The 22,157-nt window shown below is 44.6% G+C and overlaps 1 protein-coding gene across 2 annotated transcripts; it reads right to left on the bottom strand.

Annotated features, from left to right (window-relative positions):
• Window positions 1–201: 201 nt before the first annotated feature.
• On the bottom strand, window positions 202–18,231 carry fzd6 (frizzled class receptor 6). Of its 2 annotated transcripts, XM_084431538.1 has the most exons (7): window positions 18,087–18,231; window positions 16,941–17,144; window positions 14,942–15,138; window positions 4,281–5,295; window positions 3,380–3,528; window positions 2,113–2,436; window positions 202–1,359 (listed from the first exon to the last, which is right to left on the bottom strand). In XM_084431538.1, the coding sequence occupies exons 2-7, from the start codon at window positions 17,121–17,123 to the stop codon at window positions 1,290–1,292; spliced, it is 1,938 nt and encodes a 645-aa protein (XP_084287664.1). In that variant the 5' UTR covers window positions 17,124–17,144; window positions 18,087–18,231; the 3' UTR covers window positions 202–1,289. The 2 variants fall into 2 exon arrangements, with proteins under 2 accessions (XP_084287664.1, XP_084287665.1); XM_084431539.1 differs by lacking the exons at window positions 16,941–17,144; window positions 18,087–18,231 and adding an exon at window positions 15,820–15,927.
• Window positions 18,232–22,157: the final 3,926 nt, after the last annotated feature.

Here is a 22,157-nt window from a genome sequence, read left to right on the forward strand (position 1 = left end):
CCTTTAGTGAAGAAAATCATTCAGGTTTGGACCAATATGAGGAATAATTTATACTTTGGGGTGATTATTCCTAAGAACAATGATATTCAACAGTAATGTACATTGTGTCCTCAAAACAATCTACAGTTCTGATATTTTTAGTCATACACAAACATCAGGATGTGAGGAATAAAGACCACAGGCTAAAAAGCTTTGCACTGATGCTTTTCTACGGACTTTATTTTGATAAGATAAAGTTTGTGCTATGAACATATTATAGTAAAATATATGACAGACAGAGACGGCAGTAATTCTTCTGCAGGATTCATCACACAATTGCAATTATTAATACAATGATAATCCAAATCTATCAAGTGACCTATTCTCTCCTCCACCCGATGTTGTTGTGCACGTTTACATAGGGATCGTGTAGGATATGAGTCTTTAAAAGTATTTTTTGTAACTAAACAAGGTGCAAAAAACCCTAAACAACTGGCATAATAATGAACATCAATAAACCTTATACATATTGAATTGGACAGATGAAAACGACTAAAGTCTTTACAATACAAAAGTAGTGTATAAAGGTACTAGATCACATAACTTTCCATGTTTTATGGAGTTTTTCTCTACAGATTTTGGTCTTTGAAAGATGTTTGTCAGCATGTTGTTAAACAGCAGTCCGATCCATTGAACACACTGTCCTTGAGTCTTTCACAGCCTCACTTTCATTCCTGCCAAAAACACTGACTAAGGTCTATATATCATACATATTAAAAATACATTTTAGCAAAGCTATGCAAAAAGAAAAGCTGAGATAAAACTGAAATGTTAAATACCTTAATCTTCATGATTATAATTTGAAGAGTAAGTTTTACTTTAAGGCAGAGAAAGTTAATACGAGTAAACACTATTGCTGTATTTTGTTTTTGGCGTACAGTCAGAGCACTCGTGCAAATTCTGTAGAAATTCTGCTTTAAGAGTGAATCTTATCTGTTGCTTTTGTTTAAAGATTCAGGTCAGAAGTGTCAGTGTTAAGACTTTTCCAGTGATGAATGACTTAGAGAAGTGTTATGAATGTGCAATCCTGTTCCGGCAGCAGCAAATAAAACTCATAAAACTGTCAGTCGAGACGGATCCTGTGTGAAGCATCAGCTGCGCGAACATTATAACCTTTAAAACAGATTCCAGCGCTGTGGACATCATAATGAAAAGCACAGAGACTGTGGGGGGCGGAGCCAGAAGACTCTGCCTGAGCTCTCATTGGCTGCTGCTGCAGTGGGCGGAGCCAGACGCCTCACCCTGAGCTCTCATTGGCTGCTCCTGCTGCAGTGGGCGGAGCTCTGGCCAGCCTCCAGCACTTCATCTTTGGGTGTCAACCTTCAAAACGCAATAAAAGTAGGTGTCAAAAGCAGTAGGAAAAACGAAACATTTGTTGAGATCTGACGAATAAAAGGAATATTGCAGGGCAGGCTCAACAAGTTCATCTATCTGTCTGGAAAGCTGTAGGGCAAAAGAGTTTCTGAAATGTGAAGCTTGTATTTTTGTCAAAGCACTTATAAAAATTCCTCCATATCCACCTTATAAAGCAAGCCATTTTCTGTGAATGTGTGAGACTTCTGATTCATTAGCCACTACAAGGAATAACTAGAAGAATAAAGTGCAGTAAACGGTTAAACTATTTAAGCTACAAACCAGCGTGTTCATGGTTACGACAACACATTAAAATAATATGGTCAGAAATCCCAGTTTGCATTATCCATCAGCATTACAGGCTGAAAGACACGGGAACTAGGACACATGATCTCTTACGCTCTGATGTTTGAAATAAGGTGGATGAAAGTAAAAGTGTCTGTGGATGCCACACGTAAATCAAGCCATGACAGCTATTAGAGTTAAATAAAGAAATGGCCATGGATAGACTAGTCTAACCCTAACTCAAGTAATACAGCCTTGATTTGAATGCAGATGACGGTAACAAACAAAACAGTGAACTGATGCATCTGCTTTCATTTTAATACGTCAGTTCAGTCAGTAGATTGAATGAATTGTTAGTACTGATGTTCCCAGTGGAAAGGTTGTATCATCTAAACAGAATAAATTCAAATAATCCACATAATATAAAACATGAACCTGTGTGCGCTTTCAGCGTCGACTTTACTGCGTCTCTCCGTCGACCCGATGCGTTCAGAGGTACCAGGCACATCACACACACTGTGGTTGTGGAACGCCGTAGAGATGGGTGTGTTGTCATGGTTACCGGAGACAAGTGTGTTGTCATGGTTACCGGTGACGGGCGTGTGCATGCCTGTGCTGGTGCCCGTGGACTTGGACACGACCTTGAGCTTGTGTGAGGAGGACTTGTAGTGTTTGGACTTGTGCTGTTGGACACGGCTGTTGTGTTTGAGGAAGAACTCGCAGGACTCCTGCAGGACACGCCGGCTCTCGCTGATGGGACTGAAGCACACACACACACACACACCCGTTCAGTTTTACACACGCACACACTGGTCAGATCAGGTGATGCTGGAAGTGGATAACATGACAGTCTGACAATACCCTCTATGACAGATTTGCAAAGCCACAAACAGTTGAGTTGAGTTATGGCGAGTTCACACTGCACGATTTTAGCACGATTTTCTGTCGCTGAAAGATGCCTGAAATCGGAGGCAAATCGGTGCTCGTTCACGCGAGTGACAATCACACAGAGTGAGTTATCAAAGACGCGATCTGAGAGAATCACTGATGAGACGCAAACGCCCCTGAGATATTTGACATGCTAAATATCTGGACCTGCTGTGTGACTGAAACCTCATCGGCGATGACCGACAGCCAATGAGAGAGCAAGATACAGGGCAGCGGGAAGTTCAGGGAGGAGTTACAGACCACAATATCACAATTACACATAAGCTTTACAATTATATCAAACAGAAACAAAGCACAAACATTTGCTTGACCAGCAGCACATTGCTAAATGATTTATTTATCCCCAACTCTCTTGGGTTTAACACACAGTCCTGCTCCCCGCGTCTCCCCAAACATTTCCTCCTGCATAATCCGTTTTTCTTTTTCTCACTTTCGCTGCAAATCAGCGCACAGACAATTTGGATCACAAGCTACTTGCAGGCTATTATTTTTAATAACAATTTCAGTCTCGCGCGAGAACTCCAGTCTGACGCACGCATGATCTTGCGTTATTTCCTTATCACTTCTCGCATGTGTTTGGTTGTGAAACGTCGTTTGCGGACCAGACAAAGTTGTCTGTGATTTTTCCTATTATAAAGCCATGCAGTGAGACTGAACGCTGCCACAGATACTCCTGCAGTGTGAAGACAACAGTTATCTGACGAGTAATCATGCAGTGTGAACTCAGCATTAGGGTTAGAGAGAGCGTCCTCACTCTTTCTTGCGCGTTCTCTTGAAGAATGAGGCCCACTCCCAGCAGGTCTTCTTACTGCTGACCCAGAACACGGCTGATATTCCCACCACCAGTGTCATCAGATACTTCATGAGGAACAGGGAGAGCTCGGGCCGCTCCACATCCACACTCTACAACAAAGCAAACAGCAGGTCAGTGAGAGACTATAAGCACTGGTACTGTGCCAGAGGGATAGGGTTAGGGTTAAGGTTAAGGTTAAAGGTATAGCGGAGGATTTTCCCGAATTTTAGAAAAGAACCGCCCTCTCCACTTTTTGAAAAAATGCACATGCGCATCACTCTACCTGCTCCCGAGAGGGAACGCCCATTAAACGTGTGCACGAGAGAGCATGCACGAGCCTAGTTCTCCTCGTGCACGCTCTGTTTACAAGTTGCTGTTGGCATGGCTCATACAAGCCTACTTTCCTTTACCTGTCGAGTAGAAACTTCGCGACTGAGGCATCAGTGGGAAGCCCAACCTGTGCTTTTAGCGCACGCCAGCGTGTGAAATATTCTCCCAAAAACACTCTGGTCTTGTTTCTTTCTTCAGAGACCTTTCTCTTCTTGTCATACAATTCGTAGACACTTTTTCTCTTGCGACCCTCAGACATTTTCAAAAAACCCGGTGAGAACGGCGAGCTTCAATGAATGGCTGAAACCGTAGCTCACCACACACATACACCCGAAAGTGTGCATGTGCAGAAAGCGAAAACTACCTAGGGACGAGCACGTACGGCGGCCTTACGTAAACATATCACCAGAATGATTGACAACTAGGAGGACCAATAGTCTTGATGATCCACCCGGAAAAAGAAAATCCTCCGCAATACCTTTAAGGGTTAGGGTTAAGGGTCAGGGTTAAGGTTAGGGTTAGGGAGTCTCACGCGGCGGGAGCAGGGGATGCTGAACTCCTGGCAGTGCCGGCGGATCCAGCTGTTCTCCCAGGACTCGCGTTGGGCTTGTTCATACAGGTAGCAGCCGAGCAGCGCCAGCAGCGGCAGCAGGTACAGGCCGCTGAACACGCCGATGCGGATCATGAACTTCTTCAGCTTCTCCTGGTTGCGCTCGTCGTGCTGGATCACCTGACGCACGTGGTTCAGAGACACGATGCCGGCGAGCAGCAGCGACAGGCCGATCAGAACACCGAGGGCTAGCGGTGCCACGACGAACCAGCGCAGCGCTGCCAGATCGTACAGGCCGACGAAGCACACACCGCTGAGGCCGTCTCCTTCCACCTTCCCCAGCGCTAGCAGCGAGACCGTTAGCGCTCCGGGGAGACCCCAGGCCACCGCGTGGAACCACACCGCCTTCTTCTCGATGGCCTCGCAGCTCCACTTAGGCCCTGCGGCCAGAAACCATGTGATGGTGAGGATGACCCACCACACCATCCCTGCGGTAGAGCAGAAGTAGAGCAGCATGAAGAGCAGCGAGCAGCCGCGGCTCTGGGCTCCTAGCACCACCGTAGCCACGCGGCCCGGCACACTCGGCTCCACACACGCCACCTCCGTATCCAGCAGAAAACCAATGAAATACACCAGAGAGACTAAAGTGTAGCAGACAGAGTAGAAGATGATGGGCCGCTCGGGGTAGCGGAACCTCTGGACATCGATGAGGAAGGTGAGAGATGTGAAGAGAGTTGCACACAAGCACACGGCGGAACACACGCCGATGAAGGTCTTAGCCAAGTGAACCTCGTGTGGTTTCAGGAACATATTGTCGCAGGGCGGAGCGCAGTCTTGAGCCCCGAGGAAAGAGCCGGCCTGACCGGGCCGAGTCTTCAGATGCAGCGGACACCAGAACCCCAGATCTCGACCAGATGACGGAGAGCTTTTGGACGTGGTCAATTCCTCTACGGCTGAGACGGCAGAACCGTTTGGAGAAAAGCGACACGATTCCAATCTGGAAAAAACAACATACATATCATAAAAATGTACAGCTCTGAAAACATACATAGGCCTGGGGCGAGTTGCATAAACACAGTCATTATGTTAAGAGTGTGACCAACCAGCAGTTAGTTAGAGATTTACAGTCTTGCTTTTCAGTGTCAAATTTTTTATATAACTGTTTTTTAAAAACAAACGTTTTTATATAACTGACTTAAAAAAGTTATGAACAGTCTTAAAAAAAATGTTTTATGACCAACATGTAACACAAGTCTTAGCAGTTTATGCCACCAGCCACCGTCCTGAGTGTGTAACAGTCAGTCCTGTGTGCGTGTCAGTCAGTCCTGTGTGTGTAACAGTCAGTCCTGTGTGCGTAACACTCAGTCCTGTGTGTGTAACAGTCAGTCCTGTGTGTGTAACAGTCAGTCCTGTGTGTGTAACAATCAGTCCTGTGTGCGAAACAGTCAGTCCTGTGTGTGTAACAGTCAGTCCTGTGTGTGTAACAGTCAGTCCTGTGTGTGTAACAGTCAGTCCTGTGTGCGTGTCAGTCAGTCCTGTGTGTGTGTGTCAGTCAGTCCTGTGTGTGTAACAGTCAGTCCTGTGTGTGTGTCAGTCAGTCCTGTGTGTGTAACAGTCAGTCCTGTGTGTAACAGTCAGTCCTGTGTGTGTGTCAGTCAGTCCTGTGTGTGTGTCAGTCAGTCCTGTGTGTGTAACAGTCAGTCCTGTGTGTGTGTGTGTGTGTCAGTCAGTCAGTCCTGTGTGCGTAACAGTCAGTCCTGTGTGTGTAACAGTCAGTCCTGTGTGCGTAACAGTCAGTCCTGTGTGCGTGTCAGTCAGTCCTGTGTGCGTAACAGTCAGTCCTGTGTGTGTGTCAGTCAGTCCTGTGTGCGTAACAGTCAGTCCTGTGTGTGTGTCAGTCAGTCCTGTGTGTGTGTCAGTCAGTCCTGTGTGTGTGTCAGTCAGTCCTGTGTGCGTAACAGTCAGTCCTGTGTGCGTGTCAGTCAGTCCTGTGTGCGTAACAGTCAGTCCTGTGTGCGTGTCAGTCAGTCCTGTGTGCGTAACAGTCAGTCCTGTGTGCGTGTCAGTCAGTCCTGTGTGCGTAACAGTCAGTCCTGTGTGTGTGTCAGTCAGTCCTGTGTGTGTGTCAGTCAGTCCTGTGTGTGTGTCAGTCAGTCCTGTGTGCGTAACAGTCAGTCCTGTGTGTGTGTCAGTCAGTCCTGTGTGCGTGTCAGTCAGTCCTGTGTGCCTAACAGTCAGTCCTGTGTGCGTGTCAGTCAGTCCTGTGTGCGTGTCAGTCAGTCCTGTGTGTGTGTCAGTCAGTCCTGTGTGCGTAACAGTCAGTCCTGTGTGTGTGTCAGTCAGTCCTGTGTGCCTAACAGTCAGTCCTGTGTGCGTGTCAGTCAGTCCTGTGTGTGTGTCAGTCAGTCCTGTGTGCCTAACAGTCAGTCCTGTGTGCGTGTCAGTCAGTCCTGTGTGCGTGTCAGTCAGTCCTGTGTGTGTGTCAGTCAGTCCTGTGTGTGTAACAGTCAGTCCTGTGTGTGTGTCAGTCAGTCCTGTGTGTGTAACAGTCAGTCCTGTGTGTAACAGTCAGTCCTGTGTGCGTGTCAGTCAGTCCTGTGTGTGTAACAGTCAGTCCTGTGTGTGTGTCAGTCAGTCCTGTGTGTGTAACAGTCAGTCCTGTGTGTGTAACAGTCAGTCCTGTGTGCGTAACAGTCAGTCCTGTGTGCGTAACAGTCAGTCCTGTGTGCGTAACAGTCAGTCCTGTGCGTGTGTCAGTCAGTCCTGTGTGTGTGTCAGTCAGTCCTGTGTGCGTAACAGTCAGTCCTGTGTGCGTAACAGTCAGTCAGTCCTGTGTGTGTAACAGTCAGTCCTGTGTGTGTGTGTGTGTGTCAGTCAGTCAGTCCTGTGTGCGTAACAGTCAGTCCTGTGTGTGTAACAGTCAGTCCTGTGTGCGTAACAGTCAGTCCTGTGTGCGTGTCAGTCAGTCCTGTGTGCGTAACAGTCAGTCCTGTGTGTGTGTCAGTCAGTCCTGTGTGCGTAACAGTCAGTCCTGTGTGTGTGTCAGTCAGTCCTGTGTGTGTGTCAGTCAGTCCTGTGTGTGTGTCAGTCAGTCCTGTGTGCGTAACAGTCAGTCCTGTGTGCGTGTCAGTCAGTCCTGTGTGCGTAACAGTCAGTCCTGTGTGCGTGTCAGTCAGTCCTGTGTGCGTAACAGTCAGTCCTGTGTGCGTGTCAGTCAGTCCTGTGTGCGTAACAGTCAGTCCTGTGTGTGTGTCAGTCAGTCCTGTGTGTGTGTCAGTCAGTCCTGTGTGTGTGTCAGTCAGTCCTGTGTGCGTAACAGTCAGTCCTGTGTGTGTGTCAGTCAGTCCTGTGTGCGTGTCAGTCAGTCCTGTGTGCCTAACAGTCAGTCCTGTGTGCGTGTCAGTCAGTCCTGTGTGCGTGTCAGTCAGTCCTGTGTGTGTGTCAGTCAGTCCTGTGTGCGTAACAGTCAGTCCTGTGTGTGTGTCAGTCAGTCCTGTGTGCCTAACAGTCAGTCCTGTGTGCGTGTCAGTCAGTCCTGTGTGTGTGTCAGTCAGTCCTGTGTGCCTAACAGTCAGTCCTGTGTGCGTGTCAGTCAGTCCTGTGTGCGTGTCAGTCAGTCCTGTGTGTGTGTCAGTCAGTCCTGTGTGTGTAACAGTCAGTCCTGTGTGTGTGTCAGTCAGTCCTGTGTGTGTAACAGTCAGTCCTGTGTGTAACAGTCAGTCCTGTGTGCGTGTCAGTCAGTCCTGTGTGTGTAACAGTCAGTCCTGTGTGTGTGTCAGTCAGTCCTGTGTGTGTAACAGTCAGTCCTGTGTGTGTAACAGTCAGTCCTGTGTGCGTAACAGTCAGTCCTGTGTGCGTAACAGTCAGTCCTGTGTGCGTAACAGTCAGTCCTGTGCGTGTGTCAGTCAGTCCTGTGTGTGTGTCAGTCAGTCCTGTGTGCGTAACAGTCAGTCCTGTGTGCGTAACAGTCAGTCCTGTGTGCGTAACAGTCAGTCCTGTGTGTGTGTCAGTCAGTCCTGTGTGTGTGTCAGTCAGTCCTATGTGCCTAACAGTCAGTCCTGTGTGCGTGTCAGTCAGTCCTGTGTGCCTAACAGTCAGTCCTGTGTGCGTGTCAGTCAGTCCTGTGTGTGTGTCAGTCAGTCCTGTGTGCCTAACAGTCAGTCCTGTGTGTGTGTCAGTCAGTCCTGTGTGTGTGTGTCAGTCAGTCCTGTGTGCCTAACAGTCAGTCCTGTGTGTGTGTCAGTCAGTCCTGTGTGCGTGTCAGTCAGTCCTGTGTGTGTAACAGTCAGTCCTGTGTGTGTAACAGTCAGTCCTGTGTGTGTAACAGTCAGTCCTGTGTGCGTAACAGTCAGTCCTGTGTGCGTGTCAGTCAGTCCTGTGTGTGTGTCAGTCAGTCCTGTGTGCCTAACAGTCAGTCCTGTGTGTGTGTCAGTCAGTCCTGTGTGCGTGTCAGTCAGTCCTGTGTGTGTAACAGTCAGTCCTGTGTGTGTAACAGTCAGTCCTGTGTGCGTAACAGTCAGTCCTGTGTGCGTAACAGTCAGTCCTGTGTGTGTAACAGTCAGTCCTGTGTGTGTAATAGTCAGTCCTGTGTGTGTAACAGTCAGTCCTGTGTGCGTTAGGGTTGTAACGGTATGAGATTTTCACGGTATGATAATCGTCTCAGAAAATATCACGGTTTCATGATATACGGTATTAAACAATCATTATTATTATTTTAATCATCTGCTACAATGGCCCTTAAATTAATGAAAACAGATAGGGTTTTTTGGTTGAACATATGGTTTATTAAAACAAACTTTTTTAATGAAAAAAAAAAACTTTTTTGTATGAGTCTACCTTTTGAAAAAATAAATTCCCATTTGAACAAACATGTCTAATCAATTGAATTCATAAAACCTTAACTTATTTTTACTCTTAATCTATTAATTATTATTTAAGATAATTATAAGATAGTAGAGTCTTATGAAATGTATTTTATTTCCTCAGAAATTCTGGGTAACTTGTCTGATATAATTTGTCTGGATTCTATGATTTAACACTCATAGCGATTTGGATTAATTTACCATTTATAAATTTATCTGCAGGGAGGGATGGTGTTCGCGAATATGGGAGAACATGCGTAAGAGTCATGTGTGCGTAACAGTCAGTCCTGTGTGTGTAACAGTCAGTCCTGTGTGCGTGTCAGTCAGTCCTGTGTGTGTAACAGTCAGTCCTGTCTGCGTAACAGTCAGTCCTGTGTGCGTGTCAGTCAGTCCTGTGTGTCTAACAGTCAGTCCTGTGTGTGTAACAGTCCTGTGTGCGTAACAGTCCTGTGTGTGTAACAGTCAGTCCTGTGTGTAACAGTCAGTCCTGTGTGTGTAACAGTCCTGTGTGCGTAACAGTCCTGTGTGTGTAACAGTCAGTCCTGTGTGCGTAACAGTCCTGTGTGCGTAACAGTCCTGTGTGCGTAACAGTCCTGTGTGCGTAACAGTCCTGTGTGCGTAACAGTCAGTCATGTGTGCGTAACAGTCCTGTGTGTGTAACAGTCAGTCCTGTGTGTGTAACAGTCAGTCCTGTGTGCGTAACAGTCCTGTCTGCGTAACAGTCAGTCCTGTCTGCGTAACAGTCAGTCCTGTGTGCGTGTCAGTCAGTCCTGTGTGTGTAACAGTCAGTCCTGTGTGTGTAACAGTCCTGTGTGCGTAACAGTCCTGTGTGTGTAACAGTCAGTCCTGTGTGTGTAACAGTCAGTCCTGTGTGCGTAACAGTCCTGTGTGCGTAACAGTCCTGTGTGCGTAACAGTCAGTCCTGTGTGCGTAACAGTCCTGTGTGTGTAACAGTCCTGTGTGCGTAACAGTCAGTCCTGTGTGCGTAACAGTCCTGTGTGCGTAACAGTCCTGTGTGCGTAACAGTCCTGTGTGCGTAACAGTCAGTCCTGTGTGCGTAACAGTCCTGTGTGCGTAACAGTCAGTCCTGTGTGCGTAACAGTCCTGTGTGTGTAACAGTCAGTCCTGTCTGCGTAACAGTCAGTCCTGTGTGCGTGTCAGTCAGTCCTGTGCAGGCTTGGGAGGATTACTTTAAAAATGTATTCCGTTACAGTTACAAATTACTTCATAAAAAAAGTATTCAGTAACGTAATCCAAGTACTATAATATGAAAGTAATGTAACTGATTACTTTTGGATTACTTCAAGGTCACGTATATAAATAAAGTCAAGCAAGAAGAAATATTATAAAAAAAAATATTAAAAAACTTTTATTTATTAAGAATTTGGCTCAGTGTACATTACAATATTTTCAAAATATACACACAGGCCTGAATATATATTTATGTAAAGGGCTATACAGACATCTAGTGGCTAATGTATGGTATTACAGATTATTTTGTTTTATTTGTAACTAATTTTTAAATAAAAAATAAAAACACAACATTTAAATTTTTTACACAATCTACATATTAGTTTATTTTAAAATAGGCCTACATGTTGACTAAAGCCGTGATCTTTCTTAATTTGCCTGACTGAACTTGTGGCGTTGGCAGTGGGAGTTCCCCATCCCGTTACGTGAGAAAAGATTAAGAAAGGACAAAAAGATACTCTCCTAATTTCTACAAAATAGCAGCGGAATTTCCATGAATTAAAAGCGATTTTACCCGCAGGCAGCGTCGTTTCTACTAGCAGCAGTGATTCAATCTGCGTCTGAGGAGATTGTAGACAGCTGTTATTTGCGCATTCACCAGCGCGTGGCACACGTGAGTCATTACTGGCAACAGAACCAGGAACTACTGTATAATCAAGCAGCGCTTAATATAGTGTTATTATGCCAAAATACTTATTTATTTAGTTTTAAATTAAACCATTGTAATCCTGAAAGTATTCCCCCTTTTTTTAAAATGTAACTATAATCTGATTACTACGTTTTTTGACGTAACTGTAACGGATTACAGTTACTGGATTTTTGTATCCTGATTACGTAACGCCGTTACATGTATTCCGTTACTCCCCAACCCTGGTCCTGTGTGTGTAACAGTCAGTCCTGTGTGTGTAACAGTCCTGTGTGCGTAACAGTCCTGTGTGTGTAACAGTCAGTCCTGTGTGCGTAACAGTCAGTCCTGTGTGCGTAACAGTCAGTCCTGTGTGTGTAACAGTCAGTCCTGTGTGTGTAACAGTCAGTCCTGTGTGTGTAACAGTCAGTCCTGTGTGCGTGTCAGTCAGTCCTGTGTGTGTAACAGTCAGTCCTGTGTGTGTAACAGTCCTGTGTGCGTAACAGTCAGTCCTGTGTGCGTAACAGTCCTGTGTGTGTAACAGTCAGTCCTGTGTGTGTAACAGTCAGTCCTGTGTGCGTAACAGTCAGTCCTGTGTGTGTAACAGTCAGTCCTGTGTGTGTAACAGTCAGTCCTGTGTGTGTAACAGTCAGTCCTGTGTGCGTAACAGTCAGTCCTGTGTGCGTAACAGTCCTGTGTGTGTAACAGTCAGTCCTGTGTGCGTAACAGTCCTGTGTGCGTAACAGTCCTGTGTGCGTAACAGTCAGTCCTGTGTGCGTAACAGTCCTGTGTGTGTAACAGTCAGTCCTGTGTGCGTAACAGTCCTGTGTGTGTAACAGTCAGTCCTGTGTGTGTAACAGTCAGTCCTGTGTGTGTAACAGTCCTGTGTGTGTAACAGTCAGTCCTGTGTGCGTAACAGTCCTGTTTTTTGTATGAGTCTACCTTTTGAAAAAATAAATTCCCATTTGAACAAACATGTCTAATCAATTGAATTCATAAAACCTTAACTTATTTTTACTCTTAATCTATTAATTATTATTTAAGATAATTATAAGATAGTAGAGTCTTATGAAATGTATTTTATTTCCTCAGAAATTCTGGGTAACTTGTCTGATATAATTTGTCTGGATTCTATGATTTAACACTCATAGCGATTTGGATTAATTTACCATTTATAAATTTATCTGCAGGGAGGGATGGTGTTCGCGAATATGGGAGAACATGCGTAAGAGTCATGTGTGCGTAACAGTCAGTCCTGTGTGTGTAACAGTCAGTCCTGTGTGCGTGTCAGTCAGTCCTGTGTGTGTAACAGTCAGTCCTGTCTGCGTAACAGTCAGTCCTGTGTGCGTGTCAGTCAGTCCTGTGTGTCTAACAGTCAGTCCTGTGTGTGTAACAGTCCTGTGTGCGTAACAGTCCTGTGTGTGTAACAGTCAGTCCTGTGTGTAACAGTCAGTCCTGTGTGTGTAACAGTCCTGTGTGCGTAACAGTCCTGTGTGTGTAACAGTCAGTCCTGTGTGCGTAACAGTCCTGTGTGCGTAACAGTCCTGTGTGCGTAACAGTCCTGTGTGCGTAACAGTCAGTCATGTGTGCGTAACAGTCCTGTGTGTGTAACAGTCAGTCCTGTGTGTGTAACAGTCAGTCCTGTGTGCGTAACAGTCCTGTCTGCGTAACAGTCAGTCCTGTCTGCGTAACAGTCAGTCCTGTGTGCGTGTCAGTCAGTCCTGTGTGTGTAACAGTCAGTCCTGTGTGTGTAACAGTCCTGTGTGCGTAACAGTCCTGTGTGTGTAACAGTCAGTCCTGTGTGTGTAACAGTCAGTCCTGTGTGCGTAACAGTCCTGTGTGCGTAACAGTCCTGTGTGCGTAACAGTCAGTCCTGTGTGCGTAACAGTCCTGTGTGTGTAACAGTCCTGTGTGCGTAACAGTCAGTCCTGTGTGCGTAACAGTCCTGTGTGCGTAACAGTCCTGTGTGCGTAACAGTCCTGTGTGCGTAACAGTCAGTCCTGTGTGCGTAACAGTCCTGTGTGCGTAACAGTCAGTCCTGTGTGCGTAACAGTCCTGTGTGTGTAACAGTCAGTCCTGTCTGCGTAACAGTCAGTCCTGTGTGCGTGTCAGTCAGTCCTGTGCAGGCTTGGGAGGATTACTTTAAAAATGTATTCCGTTACAGTTACAAATTACTTCATAAAAAAAGTATTCAGTAACGTAATCCAAGTACTATAATATGAAAGTAATGTAACTGATTACTTTTGGATTACTTCAAGGTCACGTATATAAATAAAGTCAAGCAAGAAGAAATATTATAAAAAAAAATATTAAAAAACTTTTATTTATTAAGAATTTGGCTCAGTGTACATTACAATATTTTCAAAATATACACACAGGCCTGAATATATATTTATGTAAAGGGCTATACAGACATCTAGTGGCTAATGTATGGTATTACAGATTATTTTGTTTTATTTGTAACTAATTTTTAAATAAAAAATAAAAACACAACATTTAAATTTTTTACACAATCTACATATTAGTTTATTTTAAAATAGGCCTACATGTTGACTAAAGCCGTGATCTTTCTTAATTTGCCTGACTGAACTTGTGGCGTTGGCAGTGGGAGTTCCCCATCCCGTTACGTGAGAAAAGATTAAGAAAGGACAAAAAGATACTCTCCTAATTTCTACAAAATAGCAGCGGAATTTCCATGAATTAAAAGCGATTTTACCCGCAGGCAGCGTCGTTTCTACTAGCAGCAGTGATTCAATCTGCGTCTGAGGAGATTGTAGACAGCTGTTATTTGCGCATTCACCAGCGCGTGGCACACGTGAGTCATTACTGGCAACAGAACCAGGAACTACTGTATAATCAAGCAGCGCTTAATATAGTGTTATTATGCCAAAATACTTATTTATTTAGTTTTAAATTAAACCATTGTAATCCTGAAAGTATTCCCCCTTTTTTTAAAATGTAACTATAATCTGATTACTACGTTTTTTGACGTAACTGTAACGGATTACAGTTACTGGATTTTTGTATCCTGATTACGTAACGCCGTTACATGTATTCCGTTACTCCCCAACCCTGGTCCTGTGTGTGTAACAGTCAGTCCTGTGTGTGTAACAGTCCTGTGTGCGTAACAGTCCTGTGTGTGTAACAGTCAGTCCTGTGTGCGTAACAGTCAGTCCTGTGTGCGTAACAGTCAGTCCTGTGTGTGTAACAGTCAGTCCTGTGTGTGTAACAGTCAGTCCTGTGTGTGTAACAGTCAGTCCTGTGTGCGTGTCAGTCAGTCCTGTGTGTGTAACAGTCAGTCCTGTGTGTGTAACAGTCCTGTGTGCGTAACAGTCAGTCCTGTGTGCGTAACAGTCCTGTGTGTGTAACAGTCAGTCCTGTGTGTGTAACAGTCAGTCCTGTGTGCGTAACAGTCAGTCCTGTGTGTGTAACAGTCAGTCCTGTGTGTGTAACAGTCAGTCCTGTGTGTGTAACAGTCAGTCCTGTGTGCGTAACAGTCAGTCCTGTGTGCGTAACAGTCCTGTGTGTGTAACAGTCAGTCCTGTGTGCGTAACAGTCCTGTGTGCGTAACAGTCCTGTGTGCGTAACAGTCAGTCCTGTGTGCGTAACAGTCCTGTGTGTGTAACAGTCAGTCCTGTGTGCGTAACAGTCCTGTGTGTGTAACAGTCAGTCCTGTGTGTGTAACAGTCAGTCCTGTGTGTGTAACAGTCCTGTGTGTGTAACAGTCAGTCCTGTGTGCGTAACAGTCCTGTGTGTGTAACAGTCAGTCCTGTGTGCGTAACAGTCCTGTGTGCGTAACAGTCCTGTGTGCGTAACAGTCCTGTGTGTGTAACAGTCAGTCCTGTGTGTGTAACAGTCCTGTGTGTGTAACAGTCCTGTGTGCATTCGCTGCTGGTTGTTCTCACCGGTCGCAGCGCAGCTCTGACGGCCAGCTGATCCCGAAGGTGAGCATGTCTCTGCTACAGTCAGACTGCACTCGCTCACACCGCTCTCGGCACGGGTGCAGCACACGCGTGTGATCCCGGCACTCGGGAACGAAGGCCTGGCACAGGAACAGATGCACGTCTGGAGAACAGCGCAGGCTGGCCAGCGGCATGAAGAGCTACAGAGAGAAGAACAACAAGAGAGAGAAAGATATGCATTAACAGGCGGTGAGAATAAACTCACTGCTGTCTGTTGAAGTATATTAATGTCAGTTTGTCCTCTGGGTTAGGGTTAGGGGACCTAATGGGGTCCATCAACTGTTTGGTTACAGACATTTTTCAAAATATCTTCTTTTGTGTTCAGCAGAAAAAAGAAATTCTTAAAGGTTTGAAACAACTTGAGGGTGAGTAAATGATGACAGAATTTTCATTTTTGGGTGAACTATCCCTTTAATGTCAGTTTGTCCTCTGGGTTACTGATGCAGAAATAAACTCTCCTGCACTTCTGTATATCACAAACATAACGTGTTTATATCATGTCCGAAAACAAAGAAAAGAAGTTCTGTCGTCTACAGCAGTAGATATGCTACTTTCTTTCTTAGAATCTCTGCTCCTGTGAGATGTGCTGTGGTTTGGATCCATTTACGTTGGCAAAACAAGAACAGACAAAGCAACTGGTGACATTATGTCTGAAATGTCAGTTATCCAATATCAAAGGATACTGCGCAAAAAAAAAAATTTTCATTGTCTGAACAAAAAACATTTAGTAACATAGTGTTCCCCACGACACAATCATACAGGGTTAGATCGACACGACTAAATGATGCCAGAGTCCAACGCCTGCAGAAGACCTTCATCACCTTCATCTTCAGCGCAGCGATGTCCTGGTCGTAGTGCTCCAGCACAACCACACACACACACACACCTTCATCTTCATCTTCAGTGCAGCGATGTCATGGTCATAGTGCTCCAGCACACACACACACACACACACACACACACACACACACCTTCATCTTCAGTGCAGCGATGTCCTGGTCGTAGTGCTCCAGCACACACACACACACACACACACACACACACACACACACACACACACACACACACCTTCATCTTCAGCGCAGCGATGTCCTGGTCGTAGTGCTCCAGCACAACCACACACACACACACACACACCTTCATCTTCAGTGCAGCGATGTCATGGTCATAGTGCTCCAGCACACACACACACACACACACACCTTCATCTTCAGTGCAGCGATGTCCTGGTCGTAGTGCTCCAGCACACACACACACACACACACACACACACACACACCTTCATCTTCAGTGCAGCGATGTCCTGGTCGTAGTGCTCCAGCACACAGCCACACACACACACACACACACACACACACACCTTCATCTTCAGCGCAGCGATGTCCTGGTCGTAGTGCTCCAGCACACACACACACACACACACACACACCCCTTCATCTTCAGTGCAGCGATGTCCTGGTCGTAGTGCTCCAGCACACACACACACACACACACACACACACACCTTCATCTTCAGTGCAGCGATGTCCTGGTCGTAGTGCTCCAGCACACACACACACACACACACACACACACACACCTTCATCTTCAGCGCAGCGATGTCCTGGTCGTAGTGCTCCAGCACACACACACACACACACACACACACACACACACACCTTCATCTTCAGTGCAGCGATGTCCTGGTCGTAGTGCTCCAGCACACAGCCACACACACACACACACACACACACACCTTCATCTTCAGCGCAGCGATGTCCTGGTCGTAGTGCTCCAGCACACACACACACACACACACACACACACCCCTTCATCTTCAGTGCAGCGATGTCCTGGTCGTAGTGCTCCAGCACACACACACACACACACACACACCTTCATCTTCAGTGCAGCGATGTCCTGGTCGTAGTGCTCCAGCACACACACACACACACACACACACCTTCATCTTCAGCGCAGCGATGTCCTGGTCGTAGTGCTCCAGCATGTTGGGGAAGAAGGTGGTGTTGTAGGGCATGTGGACACACCACTGCACTCGCACCGGCTCACATGTGAAGAGTGTGTGGCTCGCGCTCGAGTCCAGCGTCAGGACACACACACACAACCACAGCAGGATCCGCATCATTCAGGAGGACCTCCGGGAAATCTGCAACACACACATGTACATCAGCGCAATATGAGCACAGTCACGTCGAGCCAATCTGCTGCCAAACATTTCAACAACCAGAATAAATGTGTGTGTGTGTGTGTTCTCACTGTGGCTGGATTAGCCTAATAAAAGCATATTTAAATGGAAGAGTCTACACTTGGACTGTCGGCAACAAAGTCTGAATCTTTCTAGCTGTAATCATGCATTTTTAGGATCATTTAATTAATATTTTACTTGATAATTAACTAAATCAACCTAACACAAGCGGTGAGTGGGTTTGGACCCGAACTGTAAGAAAATCTCTGGCTAACTTAAACTTGCCTCATTCTGCACAAATAACCATAATCATCATCAGAGGAAACATTCAAGACACTCCTTAAGCCTCACTATAGTGTGTGTTGTACATATGAAAATCATACTGAAGGATCTCAAAACAAGTGAAAATTAATCTCAGGTTCATAATAAATTCGCCATAATAAAGGAGCAGGAGATGATGTTAGATGATGCTTCATGTGCTCATGTATGTTTAATAATCATATGAAACTGCATGATTTGTTCTGTTGATTTACTCTATTGAGAAGTATTGTTTACTGGTAGAAGATATTAATCATCATTAGTGATTCATTATCGCGACGATCTTATTTAAATAGCAACAGATTTCAGAGAGGATATCGTCTGTGTATAGAAGCATAATTATCAGCAAATATTTAAAATTAGACATGATGCAGACTTTGACCAACATTGATTCACATACTGAATTATCTATTGGTCTTTCTTATCTACATAATCATCCTAGAGAGTTTGTATTCAACATTCCTTCGTGTTTTTGACGTCTCTTCCTGTTTTAATAATGGTTGTCTCAACGCGTTTCTGTTGAGCACATCAAATATCGCACAAAGTTTCACAAATGATATCTATACATTTTTGATTATGTCTTACTTCAGGTACAAAATCATCTACGTCATTCTCCACCGGTGAAAGTCTTTAACTTATCCAGAAGAGAAACAATAGATTTGCAGGAGTTTGTGACTTCCGAGAAAAACTAAACTCAGGTGTGCGCATGCGCAGAGAGCATGTCAAAGGGACTGTCTGCAAATTCCGCTCACAGTCCAAAAATATAAACATCTTATCATTCATGGAAATTAACGATATTTACAAAGTTATAGTAAATGCCTAGTGAGTAGACTGACTTACTACAGGTGAGATTTTGCATTATTCACCTGTAGTAACTCCAACTACAAGCTTTGAAACATGAAAAAAAAAACTTTAGGTGAATGACTGCATCTTTTATGAAAATTATTGTCGTATACATGAAGAAGAATTGTAAAAAAAAAAAAAAAAATGTACCTGTAGTAAGTCAGTCTTACCAATAGGAACTTCCTACAAGCAAGGGGGAACTGGCAGACGTTCCCTTAGGCATCAAAACATTCTCAGGTGTAAATATGCGGCTCTAATGCACGTTGGTGATTTTGAAATTAATATTTCATGTCGATATACAGTTGTTGCATATTGCTAAAACCAATCGTGGTATTGATGTCTCTGTAAGAAAACTGATGTCTGGCGAAAGTCGAACCTGAAACTAACTTTAGCCTACAGCGCTTTATATTCACCTTCACAAGACTCGAACACACACACAAACATTCTCTCTCTCTCTCACACACACACACACACACACACACACTCTCTCTCTCTCTCTCTCTCTCTCTCTCTCTCTCTCTCTCTCTCTCTCTCTCTCTCTCTCTCTCTCTCTCTCTCTCTCTCTCAAATTCAAATTCAAATGAGCTTTATTGGCATGACTTGTACAGTATTGCCAAAGCATTGGCCATTACATAAATGGACATTACATACACAAATAATCAATAAATTCAATAAATCAATCAGTAAACATCTCTCTCTCTCTCTCTCTCTCTCTCTCTCTCTCTCTCACACACACACACACACACACTCACTCTCTCTCTCTCTCTCTCTCTCTCTCTCACACACACAAACATTCTCTCTCTCTCACACACACTCTCTCTCTCTCTCTCTCTCTCTCTCACACACACACACACACACACACACACTCTCTCTCTCTCACACACACACACACACACACACTCTCTCTCTCTCTCTCTCTCTCTCTCTCTCTCTCTCTCTCTCTCTCTCTCTCTCTCTCTCTCTCTCACACACACACACACACACACACACACAGTCTGTGTGCATTCAGGTTGAAGTCCCCACCGGGATAGAAAAACATGAACACACACACACACACACACACACACTCTCTCTCGCCCTATCACACCCACAAACACACACATACGTGCACTGTGCACACACTTTAAACATTGTGGTTATTGTTATCTATAAATCACTTATATAAAGAATTCATTCCATTTGGTTGTACATATCGGAAATTGCAAACAAGTTCTATAGAAACTGTCTATAGAATCAATATCTATAGAAATCTATAGGTGTACCAAATGATTGATTGATAAACCATTAAAATAATAGACAAATGTATTAAACTATACAAGAAGAGATGCAAATGAAAAGTTTGATAGTAAGAGCTTTATGACAGGCTGTTACTGTGAATCAAATGTTTAGATGAAACCGATATTTTGTGTAGAGAAAAGGATACTTTGTGATTTTGTGTATTGTACTAACACAATTGAAACAATGCTGACATATTTGAAAAAGTGCACTTTTGATGATCTGTTGTGATATTAGCATTAAGAGTTTTGAAAATGTACACCTAACTTGTGAAAATAGTACCAAAATAGGGCTGCACGATTCATCGCAATTTCCATGTAATCGCACTTAAATCGAGATGGCTTATCGCGATTTTAAAATCGCAAAGGCTGCGACTATTTTTTTATGCACAGTTTGTCATTGATGTACGGCTCTGTAAACGCTGCTCCATCTGAAAGCACTGTGAGTTTGAGTCATTTATAACGTGCATTTGAAAAAACAACACGCGTCAAACATCTTTCCAAAACATGAGAAGCATTTATTGTCCAACAAAAGACAACATTTAATAACATGCATTTACTCCAAACCCACTTCATAAGGACAGTTGAGCTCCTTCTGTGAGATGATGAGCTTCTTACACAGAATAAGGCAGTCGTGTGTTTATAAGTCATGTTTAATCAAAGCGTTTCAATCTTCTGTTTATTCAGCTACAGCGATAGGGATTTCCTGGAATGATGCGCATTACTGTACTTCTGCGGCGGGGCATATTGATCTTGTTTGCATGAGAGCGCCCTCTGGCGTTCAGAGGGATATGTGGTGTGTGTGTGTGTGTGTGTGTGTGTGTGTTTGCATGAGAGCGCCCTCTGGCTTTCAGAGGGATATGTGGTGTGTGTGTGTGTGTGTGTGTGTGTGTATGTGTGTGTGTGTGTGTGTGTGTGTGTGTGTGTGAGTGTGTTTGTATGAGAGCGCCCTCTGGCGTTCAGAGGGATATGTGGTGTGTGTGTGTGTGTGTGTGTGTGTGTGTGTGTGTGTGTGTGTGTGTTTGCATGAGAGCGCCCTCTGGCTTTCAGAGGGATATGTGGTGTGTGTGTGTGTGTGTGTGTGTGTATGTGTGTGTGTGTGTGTTTGCATGAGGGCGCCCTCTGGCTTTCAGAGGGATATGTGGTGTGTGTGTGTGTGTGTGTGTGTGTGTGTGTGTGTGTGTGTGTGTGTGTGTGTGTGTGTGTGTGTGTGTGTGTGTTTGCATGAGAGCGCCCTCTGGCGTTCAGAGGGATATGTGGTGTGTGTGTGTGTGTGTGTTTGCATGAGGGCGCCCTCTGGCGTTCAGAGGGATCTGGGAGCGACCTAGGCTCTTCCGTGCTGATGGCCTTCACCCCAGCAGAATCGGAGCGGCTATTCTGTCGGACAACATCTCCAAGACGCTTCACACCATATGACTAGTAAGTCAAAGTCCAAATCACACTCTTTGCTGTCCAAACTTAATTGATATAAATACCAATGTAGAACATTATATTGAAACTGTGTCTATTCCTCGTTTAGTGAGGTCAAACAATAAATCTACTGTAGAATCTAGGAAAAATCTAATTGTGATTAAACCAGAAAATCTCAATATTAGTGTACAAAAACAATTTATAAAGCTAGGTCTTCTAAACATTAGATCACTCACACCTAAGGCGGTTATTGTAAGTGAAATGGTCACAGATAATAGTTTCGATGTACTTTGCCTTACTGAAACCTGGCTTAAACCAAATGATTATTTCGGTCTTAATGAGTCTACTCCTCCTGGATACTGTTATAAGCATGAGCCCCGTCTGATTGGTCGTGGCGGTGGTGTTGCAACAATCTACAGAGATATTCTTAATGTTACCCAGAAAACAGGTCACAGGTTTAATTCGTTTGAAGTACTTGTGCTAAATGTTACTCTCTTAGATGTAAGAAAGAAATCCCTATTATCTCTAGCCTTGGCTACCGTATATAGACCGCCTGGGCCTTACGCTGATTTCCTAAAAGAGTTTGCAGACTTTCTCTCAGATCTATTGGTCAATGTTGATAAAGCATTAATTGTTGGAGATTTTAACATACACGTAGATAACACAAATGATGCGTTAGGGGCTGCGTTTACAGATTTATTAAACTCCTTTGGGGTCAAGCAAAACGTCACTGGTCCCACTCATCGTCTTAATCATACGCTAGATTTAATTATATCACATGGAACCAATCCAACCGATATAGATATTATACAGCAAAGTGATGAAGTCACTGACCATTACATGGTCACTTGCATACTACGTACTGCTGAAATTTGTCAGGTTGCGCCACGTTATCGACCAGGCAGAACAATCCTTCCAACAACTATAGATAGATTCTCAAATAGCTTACCTGATCTATCTCAGTTGCTCAGTGAACCCAAACAAACAGATGAACTAGAGGAAATGACTAGCACTATGAGCACCATTTTCTCTAGTACATTAGACATCGTTGCACCAATTAGATTAAAAAAGGTTAGAGAGAAAACTAAAGCACCATGGTACAACAGTGCTACGCATGTTATCAAGAGAG

This window comes from Rutilus rutilus (assembly GCF_951802725.1).
Source record: "Rutilus rutilus genome assembly, chromosome: 15".
NCBI classification, from domain to species: Eukaryota; Metazoa; Chordata; class Actinopteri; order Cypriniformes; family Leuciscidae; genus Rutilus; species Rutilus rutilus.

Excerpts from the sequence above, each read along its gene's own strand:
- fzd6 (XM_084431538.1), bottom strand. The coding sequence starts at position 17,123 with ATGATGCGGATCCTGCTGTGGTTGTGTGTGTGTGTCCTGACGCTGGAC. Across the intron at positions 5,296-14,941 it reads TCAGAGCTGCGCTGCGACCG|ATTGGAATCGTGTCGCTTTT; the intron begins GTGAGAACAACC and ends TGTTTTTTCCAG. Across the intron at positions 2,437-3,379 it reads AAGAGAACGCGCAAGAAAGA|TCCCATCAGCGAGAGCCGGC; the intron begins GTGAGGACGCTC and ends TGTGTGCTTCAG.